The 10528-nt window shown below is 47.2% G+C and overlaps 1 protein-coding gene across 2 annotated transcripts in view; it reads left to right on the forward strand.

Annotated features, from left to right (window-relative positions):
* Window positions 1-10528, forward strand: part of B4GALT1 (beta-1,4-galactosyltransferase 1) — a 50792-nt gene that overhangs the window by 19346 nt on the left and 20918 nt on the right. For both annotated transcript variants that reach the window (XM_029919742.1, XM_029919743.1), the window contains one exon: window positions 7480-7715. In XM_029919742.1, the coding sequence (XP_029775602.1) occupies window positions 7480-7715 (236 nt within the window). The remainder of the gene's footprint in view (window positions 1-7479; window positions 7716-10528) is intronic.

Below are 10528 nucleotides of genomic sequence, written 5' to 3' on the forward strand. Positions count from 1 at the left end.
TCTGACTTTGGCTTTATTCCTGTAGATTTAGGCCTTGGTACTCTTGGTGACAGAATCCTGGATTAAGTGACCACTCAAGGCTTTTCTGGTGATCTCATGACCCACATCAGACTGAATTTTGGGGTTATTCTCGTAAGGAACAACTGTTAGTTGGTGAAGAGCCTGTTTGATGTGGCGGTGTGAGGTTTAGATGAGGAAATGCAATGTTTTCATTAGGTTAGGCTTGTCCACTGCCACAGAATCTCAAATTACAGGCCAAGAACCTGGAGGAAACTCATTTTTAAATGGAGGGTGGGGCCTGTGCCTATAGATCATGAATCAGGTGCTATAACTGGACACAAAAGGCATATTTAGAGCCTAGGAAGGAGACTGTTTTTGGCCCCGGTTGCCTTGGTCATAGATGTGTCATTAGGATAACAGTCTATATTCTCTACCACCAAAAGCAGGAGGGTTCCTGCTCTGTTAGCTCTCTTTTTAAACTCAGAGTTGCATAAGAACTGTGTGAGTCAGCAGACATTTATGGGTCCTACTCTATCAGAAGCTGTCCCAAGTACAAAAGGGAACAGGACATAACCTTTGCCCTCAAGGAGAGGAGGGTCTAATGGAGGGAGCGGGTAGACAGACTGGTGCCCTCATGCCAGAGGGCTCCAGTGTAGGCTTTTAAAGGTTGTAATGTTTATTTGGAAAGGGTGTTGTGCTGTGGGCATCTAGAGCAGGGACTGATTGGTCCAAGGGGCTCAGGGAAAGCTTTGAAGAACAGATGACATTTGGTTTGAACTTTGAAGGATTGTTACTTTATTTCTTTCCAAGGTTTTTTTCTTTTTTTTAAAGTTTATTCTGAGAATGAGAGAGTGTGTGCACATATGCACGAGGGGAGGGGGCAAAGAGAAAGAGAATCCAAAGCAGACTCCACACCATCCATGCAGAGCCCAATGCCGGGCTCAAACTCGCACCATGAGATCATGACCTGAGCCAAAGTCAGATGCTTAACCAAATGAGCCACCCAGGTGCTCCCACAAAGGTTTTTGATGTATAGGGATACACACCATAGAAAAGACAGGTATAAATAAAAATCAGAAAAAGAGAAAATGTGACTTAGGAAGTTAAATCCTGGAGAAGAGTTAAAATGTAGATATTAATTACCTTAGAGCCCAACATAGTTATTATATCTGTTCCATTGTAAAAACCAAAAGTGAAACATGTTCTGTTACATGATATTATCAAACAGCAGATATACACAGTAGTTCCTGAGTGTAGATTGTTTTTCCTGGTACCCGCTCTTAAAGAGCTTTATGGGAGTGAGAAACGGGTGGTGGTCAATGAATGAACCTGCAAACCACCATTTCTCAAATACAGTCCAGGAACCTGCATTAAAATTATCTAGATAGTACTTATTAAAATGTAGAGTCCTGGCCGCAGTCCCAGACTTACCAGATCAGGAACTCTGGGGAGCAGGAGCCAAGAATCTGTAGTTTTATGTGCTTTCCCAAATGATTCCTCTTGCACTCCACAGTTTGAACCTCTGCAATAGAAGGAAACCTCACCAGCATTTTGAAAGCCAGTGCAGGGGCGCCTGGGTGGCTCAGTCAGTTAAGCACTTTGAGCCCCACATTGGGCTCTCTGCTGATAGCTCGGAACCTAGAGTCTGCTTTAGATTCTGTCTCTCTCTCTCTCTCTCTCTCTCTCTGTCCATCCTCTACTCACGTTCTCTATCTCCCTGTTAAAATAAATAACATTAAAAAAAAAAAAGCCAGTGCAGTAGCAAATAAGAGTACTTGGCTTTGAGGTGCCTGGCTGGCTCAGTCAGAAGAGGATACAATTCCTGATCTCAGAGTGGTGAGCTCCATGTTGGATGTGGAGACTAGTAGAACAACAACAACAGCAACAACAACAAACCTTTAAAAACAAACTTAAATAGGGGCGCCTGGGTGGTTCAGTCGGTTAAGCCTCTGACTTCAGCTCAGGTCATGATCTCATGTTCGTGGGTTCGAGCCCTGCATCAGGCTCTGTGCTGACAGCCCAGAGCCTAGAGCCTGCTTCCGATGCTATGTCTCCCTCTCTCTCTGCCCCTCCCCTGCTCATGCTCTGTTTCTCTCTGTCTCAAAAGTAAATAAAACATTAAAAAAAAAAAGATTCTCAATCTCTTTCTCTCAAATAAAAAGTTATAATTTAAAAAATATACTTAAATATAAAAGGAGTACTTGGCCTTTATTTGAAGATTGGGTGGGAATTTAATGGGGAGAGGGCAGGGTGTAAGAAAGGCCAGTGTCACCAATGTGGATGCTTCATGGATGGTTCGTTGATGGCCAGGTCACTTTCAGATCATATTTTTGGAAGGCTACAAAGTGTGGTTGTTCAGGCACGTGGCAGGGCCACTTCTAAGCACAGAGAGAGAGGAGCAACTAATGCCACTGTTTTCAATTAGTCCAGTCTCCTCTTGGCCACCTGGGCCCTGCTTTGTAGGCCTCCTCTGGTAGGCTACTTTATTTTTTGAGCAAATGAGTTGTTTTTCTCTGTGCCCCCAAATGCAGGGTTCTGAGACCACAAATGTGTTCTGCTTCCTGCTGAAAAAGCATTTCCGTCCCTGGAGTCTAATAGTGGCTTGGGTGGTGAGTTGGCAGAAAGAATAGTGGGTGTCGAAATTGTGTTGAGTGTGTGGTGTACCTAAGACCTATCAAGTCAGCATTAGGACTAGATTATTCCTGTTTTCTGGTCACTGAGTTGTATGTTTTGAAGTCTTCATTTTGTTTATTGATTTTTACTTGAGAGAGAGAGAGAGAGAGAGAGCGAGCGAGCACGCGCGCGCGAGCTGGGGAGGGGCAGAGGCAGAGAGAATCTTAAGCAGGCTCCACGCTCAGTGCAGAGCCTGACACAGAGCTTGATCCTGGGATCCTGGGATCATGACCTGAGCTGAAATCAAAAGTCACATGCTCGACTCACTGAGCCACCCAGGCGCCCCTGAAATCTTCACTTTGGAAGACACTTGCTTATTGGGAAAGGGACACTTTCAGTACTTTGATTACATTTACTTTGATGAAGAACAACGTACCTTGTCTTTACTTTTACTGTATAATCACTGGCTGGTGAAACATTGTCACAGCCCCGGCGTCTAGCCAAGGATTGTATCTTGAGCTGTTGGCCAGTCAGTTGGGAAGTGGTAACTAGATGTTCCAGCCTGTTTTTGCTGAGGTAAGAGGAATGAACTGGTGGCTCTGCCAGCATGAAAGTGAGGGAGGGAGGCGGTGCTGGGTTGGCTCTAGATTAGCAGGGCTTCGACGGAGGGGCACGCGTGTGTTTGGGTTTGCCGTGCCGGGCAAGGGAGCGGCGGAATTTGTCTGAGTTGAGCTCACACATTGAAGTTATTGAGCGCCTTACATGCAAGGCCATGACCTGGACTCCCAGCCGAGAGGCCCACGTGGCGGGGCTTTAGCCGGGGGAGCCAAGGACAGGCTCACATCTGCTCAGCTGCTTACGTAACCCTGCTTCCAGCTCCCAGAGCCAAGAAAACACACAAGCCAGCCCAGCGGGGCCCATGGCCTGTGGTAGCACATGCCATGTGCCGCACAGCAAGGGAGCCTTGGCTCAGCCTGCAGACGGTCGTGAAGCCCTCAGCCCTCTGCTCCCTCCTCTCGCCCCTCTCTGAGGCCCCGGCAGTGACTCTGAGACCTGATAGCAGTTTGTTGTAGTTCGAGGCAGAGCTGGTCACTGCCTTCCTGGAGTCTGAGCTCTCTGTGTTTTCTCACTAGGACAGAGCCAGGCGTGCCACGGAGGACCACCCCTGCAGCGTGGTAAGGGGGTGTGCAGGGCACTCAGAGAGGCCTCCTCACTGCCACTGGACCCAGGAGGTGTTTGGCTCCAGGTCTGCAGCCGCTACTGAGTGCTGAGGACTGACCAGTCTCAGGCGTGAGGCACAGGGCTCAGAGCTGTGGAGCCTTCAGAGAAAGCAAATGGGGAAAGAATTGACCAGGGTAGCAGGATTGGGGACGAGGGTGCTCTGGATGCATTGCAGACGTGATGTGGTTGTCCCCAGCAACAGGAGCAGTAGAGTGACAAGAGGCTGTTGATTAAAGCTCTGCATGAAGCCATTGGAGGAGTATCCCTGAGACAGTGGTGAACCAGGGTGGTTTTTGCTTAGGTTCTCACGCCCTCAGCAGGGAGCTCCTTCAAGTCAGAAGCCATCTTGCCTATTGCTGTCACCACCCCCTCCCCAACCTGGTGCAAATTCTGGCACACAGTAGGTGCCCAGAAAGTACTGACTAAAACAAATTGGAAGTGACTTCGACACATACCATAGGAAAAGTTGGCATTAAACGCTTCAGAAGACTCTGGTGTGGCACTCACTTTGGCTCCCGTGGATTGTCACACACCGTTGACACCTCCTGTGTGTGAGCGGGTGAGTGTGCTGGTTTTGGGGGAGCGGAGGAGAAATAGAAGACGGACCACCTAGCTTATCAGCTCCCAGATTGGGTGGATAGTGGCGTCTGTTGCCGAGAAAACCCTGGAGCAGAAGCAGGTTTGGCCCTAGTGATGACAGTGGTGGGACTGGTTAAGAGTTCATTTTGGTGCAGGTTGCGTTCCAGTCCCTGCAGTCTGCAAGGGGGAAAGCGGTCCTAAGAGTGGGTGGTCCTTGCCTAAAGATCAGCCCGCAAGTCACTGGGGGAGCTGAGCCGGTGCACAGGCCGCCTTTCTCCTGTCCAGGAAGCTCCCTGAGGACCACGTTTTTGCAAGCCCTGAATGGGCAAAAATGAGATGCCCTCCAACCTGCAGGTGTCTTGTGTAGGGAACCTGGGCAGACCACGTGTGAATTCCTGTCTTCTGGGTTGGTTTCAGAAGGTGTGAACAAGTTGGCAGGGTGACAGTCCAGATGTTTCTTGGGTTCCCGAAAATGGAGTTATGTTTAGCAGCATCTTCAGAACCAAAGGTGGGGTGGGGCTGGAAGCTTGCAGATGCTTTGGGGCCCTCTGAAGTGAGAGGAGCCCAACGCAAATCTTCTTTTCATGTTTTTCACATGTGCATTGTGCAGCAGGGCCTCCCAGAGTTCTGCTGTCTGAGCTTTGGTAAGGAAGAGAGCAAAAGGATGAAGCCAGATTGGGGCTTTAATTTTAAGATTCTGGTCTGTCTCTTAATACAAAAGTCTGGTTGTTAGAGGAAAGAAGGAAAGGCGTTTCTGGCAAAGAAAAAGTGTGGACATAGGCATGCTTTATTGGAATGGGAAGGGAGGTAGAGCTGAGACTGAAGGGCTTTGGTGCCACACTAAGAGGTCTGGCCTTACTCTGTCAAAGACTTCATGGCCTTTGAGCCATCAGGGTTTTTGTATCGGGAAAGTGATATCAGATCTGCATCTCAGAAGAAAATAAACAAGGGGTGCCTGGGTGGCTCAGTCAGTTAAGCATCTGACTTCAACTCAGGGTATGATCTCATGGTTTGTGGGTTCGAGCCTCGTGCCGGGGCCTGCTTGGGTTTCTCTCTCTTCCTTTTTCTCCCTCTCTTTTTGCCCCTCCCCTGCTCATGCTCACTTTGTCTCTCAAAATCAATAAACTTCTTTTTAAAAAAGAAGAAAATAAGCGAATGGGAATGGGTCCTGTGCCGATGGAACTGAGTCAACACTGGAGGGAGGCAAAGGTGCGAAGTACCAGGGGATGCTAGGGAAGAGGAGATGGGGAGTCCGCACCTGCTGACCAACAGGAGGAGTAAGAGTCACGTCTTTTCTGGGGTTCGTCTCAGGAGGATGAGTGATCTCTGGGGATGAGGGGTGCTCGGAGTGCCTCATGTTGATAAATAGGGCACCCAGGCCTCGACCTGGGCCTTGGGCGGGTCCCGCCAGGGTATTCCAGGTGAACCTGCTCCCAGTTTGTGGTCAGCATCCTCACTGCTCTTCTGTAGTTTCCTCTGTTCCTGTGGCGAGTTGGCTTCACAGGTGAAGCTGGTTACAGTAGAGTAACAGTTCTCAAATGTGTTCCCTGGCAGGGTGGTTTTATGGCCAAATAAATTTGGGAAACAGTGGGTTAAATAAAATGAAGGGGGTTTCTTGATGGCACAACTTCTCAGAGCCTTTGATGAGCCTCATACTTTCCAGAAGCAAGGTTCAGTATGCAAGATTCCCAGACTTACTTGAGACTAGGGAACATGTTCTTCTATTGAGCATCTTCCCGGAATTAGAGTTTCCTGGAACCTACTTTGAGAGAATCTGGCCTACTGGGAATACTGGGGCCCTAGGTTTGAGTAATGACTCTGTCCCAGGATCCCCGTGCATCCCTGGGCCTCTCATCTTTTCCCTGCCCTCATCATCCACACACGAGAGGCGGTTCCCCACTGAGGAGTGCAGTCCTCTCCTGGCTCCACCTTAGGAGACTTAGGACTTCCATGTGTGTATCTGGATCTTGACCTTTGCCTCTCCCTCTACTTGTAACCTACCATTACGTCAAAATCTATCCATGTCTCATCGATTTTTTTTTTTTTTCTTCTAAGCCAAGAGCTCTTAGGAACTTATTTCTCTCATCTGGAGTAGTATTCATCCAGGCTGGAAACTTGGGAGTCCTCTCTGACTTTTCCTCCCTTCTTCATTCCCTTTGTTACTCCATTTCTTGTGTTTACCAAGCATGCTTCTTTGATGTGCTTTTTATCTTTCTTCTCTCTTCCCCTTAGTCTGCTCTGGGGTCTCAGTTCCTCGTTCCTCGAGTCCCTACCTCTGGAGACTTTTTTTTTTTTTAAGTTTATTCTTACTTATTTTGAGAGAGAGATAGAAAGCAAGCAGGGGAGGGGCAGAGAGAGGAGACAGAATCCCAAGCAGGCTCCATGCCATCCACACAGAGCCTATGTGGGGCTTGAACTCACAAACCACGAGATCATGAACTGAGCCAAAACCAAGAATCAGATGCTTAACTGACTGAGCCACCCTGGAGGGTTTTTTTTTTTTTTTTAATCTGTGCATCAGGTACCTTCCTGAGATATAGTTTACTCATGCTCCTCCTTGCTACCTTCTCATTTGAGGCTTATTTCCACAACACACACACACACACACACACACACACACACACACACACACTCCCCTGCCTCCAACTGGGCCAAGTACAGAGAGTGAATAGAAGTCATTTGTCCAAGGCCACATAGCCGGGACATGACAAAGTTAGATCTCAACCTCAGGATTTCTGAGAAAGTGCTTTCTCATCCATGTTCTCTGATCCTTACAACAACGTTTCAGGAAGTCTGAGCAGCAATCACTCCATTTCGAAACATTTACAGCCAAGAAACATAGAATCTCAAGGGAGTGGGTTTTGGGCAGATGAGTGCTTCCTAGACTGACCAGCTGTCCAGCTTTGCCTGGGACTGATGGGCTTCTTGGGATGGTGGGTCACACTAGCACTGGACAGGAGTGCCTTTTCCACAGCCACACTGCCTCTCAGGAGAATATATCTTCTGAGGCTGTGGCCTGGGGGAACCCCACAGCTTGCTAACTTCTCCTTCCTTCTACCTCTCTAGTTGGCCCCATGGTGATCGAGTTTAATATGCCTGTGGACCTAAAGCTTGTGGAGAAACAAAACCCAGAGGTGAAGGTGGGCGGCCGCTACACCCCCAAGAACTGCATCTCTCCCCACAAGGTGGCCATCATCATTCCATTCCGTAACCGGCAGGAACACCTCAAGTACTGGCTGTATTACTTGCACCCAATCCTACAACGTCAGCAGTTAGACTACGGCATCTATGTGATCAACCAGGTGAGGTTTGTGAAGATGGAGTGAGGGAGGGAGTGTGCATGTGTGTTTACGCGCATGTGTGCACATACATACTGTGTGCAAATATGTGAGTAATAAGGGCTAAGAGAAAGACAGTGATACTAGATGTGGCATTTTATAGCCCCACCACCATCACCCTCCTTAATGCAGATAAGCTGAATACCATACAACTTGCTTGTTGCTGTCAGCTCTTTAGGCAAGGGTAATCGCTGGGTTATTTTTTTTTTTTTTTTTTGCTGGAAGTAGCCTTCCTTTGAGAGAAAAGTGACAATCCTAACTTTCCCAAAGTAAAGCACTGATTATTTCCTGTCTTTGGGTAGCTGCGTATTTTCCTTTAGAAAAAAACAAAAACAAAAATCACTCATTGAAATGTCAGAGTTTTAGTGACTTTGAGATTATCAAGTCTCACTATTTTCTGGGATCCCTGCAGAAGATAGCACCCTTAGATCAGGCCTGAATGCTGCCCCCAGCAAAATGGCTGGGAAACTCTGATTCATAGGCCACTGAGTGTCATGTGTACTGGGCTGGGTCTGAGAAAAGAGAGCTGCTTACTGCATGTCTGATTTGTGTGTGTTGAGCTTAGCTGTGCTTAGGAAGCTAATGCTGAAGACATGTCAGCCTTCATCACCATGACCTGGAGAATCAGATTGATCTAAAATGTGGTTTTTAAAAAATAACTTTGCTCATTTCCAGTCTGTTTGAGAAGCATTATTTTTCTAAGAGTATAACTTGGGTTTTGTGTGTTTATTCTAAGTACTAAATTTATATCTTTAGAGACTGTAACCTGCTATGTGGAATAACACTTTTACCCTATCTATATACCAAGGTTCAGTGAAATTCACATGAAGAGACACAGTATACCCATTTCTGAAAAGCCTACTGTCCATTTCGTTTCAAGATAAATTGTGGATCTGTTTGAGGTAGTAAAATTGGGGGCAGTTGACAGCTTCCTTTAGAGGGACATTGTATGACTTCCTCAGACCAGAGGGAAGCTGGAAACAGCAGTGTGTCCGTCAGTCATTTCTGAGCACTGCCATGCATTGTTTGCAGAGAGACGCTAAAGAAGTAAGGTCCCGGTGCTGTCTGTCCTGAAGCGTCCACCCCCAATATGGCAAGTGAGACCCTTCCAGGGAACAATTTATTAACGATTCCAAACAGTATGTGATTGGATGGCGGCTGCCAAATGCTTTGGAAGCTCAGAGGAAGGAGAGAGCAGTGACCTGGAAGAACCAGGATGTAAACTAGGTTCTAGAAGCTGGAGGGACACCTGGGCCTCTCAGCTGGAGCCAGTGAACAGGGACTTCAATGCAGAAAGGAGCATTGCATATTGATTAATTGACCATAGGGATAGGAAAGCAGCAGAGGTGACAGGGCAGGGCTGAGTCTGTCAGGCAGGGAAGAGCAGAACAGCCCTGTTGGAAGGGAACTGAAGCTCAAGGTGGGGGAGTAGGTGGCAGGCAAACCCCTCAAGGCTGTTTGAGTCCCTGGGCCGAGTGAGGCACAGACTTGGGCCCTGCGAAATCTGCAGGCAAGACAGCCAGACAGTTGTGGGTCATCTTACAAGAATATTTGGGAATGTAAGAGAAAGTAGGTAAATACGCCACAAAATCCAGGCCACTTCAATCTGACAAGTATTTGTTTAAGAAAAGCCCTGTAATCAAGGAACATTTGGCTGATGCCAGTGAACATATGTTTGTCACGGCGAGATTCAGGAGTGTTATTTAAACAGTGGCCGTGAGTGCCTAGAAGAGGAGGCCACCATCACCAGGAGCCAGTAGGGATTACTAAAAACAAGCCGAGCCAGCTACATTCCCTTCTTCTCTTTGAAAGCTGTACCAGTAGATAAGTGATACACTGTAGATACAGTGTTATCAGACCTTATTATTCAAAGCATCTAATGACCTCTCACAAATCTGCCTGAAGTAGACAACTGTGATCTAGATAACATATAAATTAGATTATATTATATACCCAATATATACTTGGGTAAAAGAGGGTGAAAGAGTTAGTGGTGATGCTGAGTGTTTGAATTTAAGTGGCTGAGGTCAAGGAAGACTGGAGGGGTGGATGCTAATGTAGAGATATGTTATATTTTAGGTGAATGTGAGACTTCTCCATTCAATCATAAAGTCAAAACAAATATTGGACCAGTGAAATTTAGCCATGAACTTAAATTCATATGACATAATTTATATGGGTAATTCCCAGTTTTCAAACACCAGGTTTCCGAATGTTTAATACCAGTTACATGCTCTTGCCTGCCCCAGTCCCAGCTGGCAGACCAACTAACTACACGGGCTGGCTCGGGGAGTGTGGCACTGCTGTGCTGGCTAACACCGGGCACTGCATCAGGCAGGGCTTCACCCAAAGTTTGCTTTCCGCAATGGAGTAGTTCAGGGGCCAAACGCATTTGGAAAATGCCAGATTGAACAACGGGAAGCAGGCTCATTTCTGCAGAACCTTTAGTGTGTTAGCGTATATTACGGCTTCCAAGACTACTCAGTGCACAGTGATTCCTGAGCTTGAGTGACTTGAGATCGCTATTCCAAGAGCCATCTCAAGCAATGAATATTCTATGAATTACACTTTGGGGAAAGCAGGCCTAAACAAATACCTCCCCCCTCTACCTCTGTTCTTCCCTAGGATACTGGGAAACCGTGCCCACCCTCCATCTCTTCTCACCTGCTACTTAGCATTGGACATATTTTATTTTTAGTTTTCCAAACATATTTATATCTTGTTTCCCCTCTAATTTTGTCAGTATCATTGTTTCCATCCCGTCTCCTCTCCGCGCC

The sequence above is a fragment of the Suricata suricatta genome, chromosome 13 (genome assembly GCF_006229205.1).
Source record: "Suricata suricatta isolate VVHF042 chromosome 13, meerkat_22Aug2017_6uvM2_HiC, whole genome shotgun sequence".
Lineage (NCBI taxonomy): Eukaryota > Metazoa > Chordata > Mammalia > Carnivora > Herpestidae > Suricata > Suricata suricatta.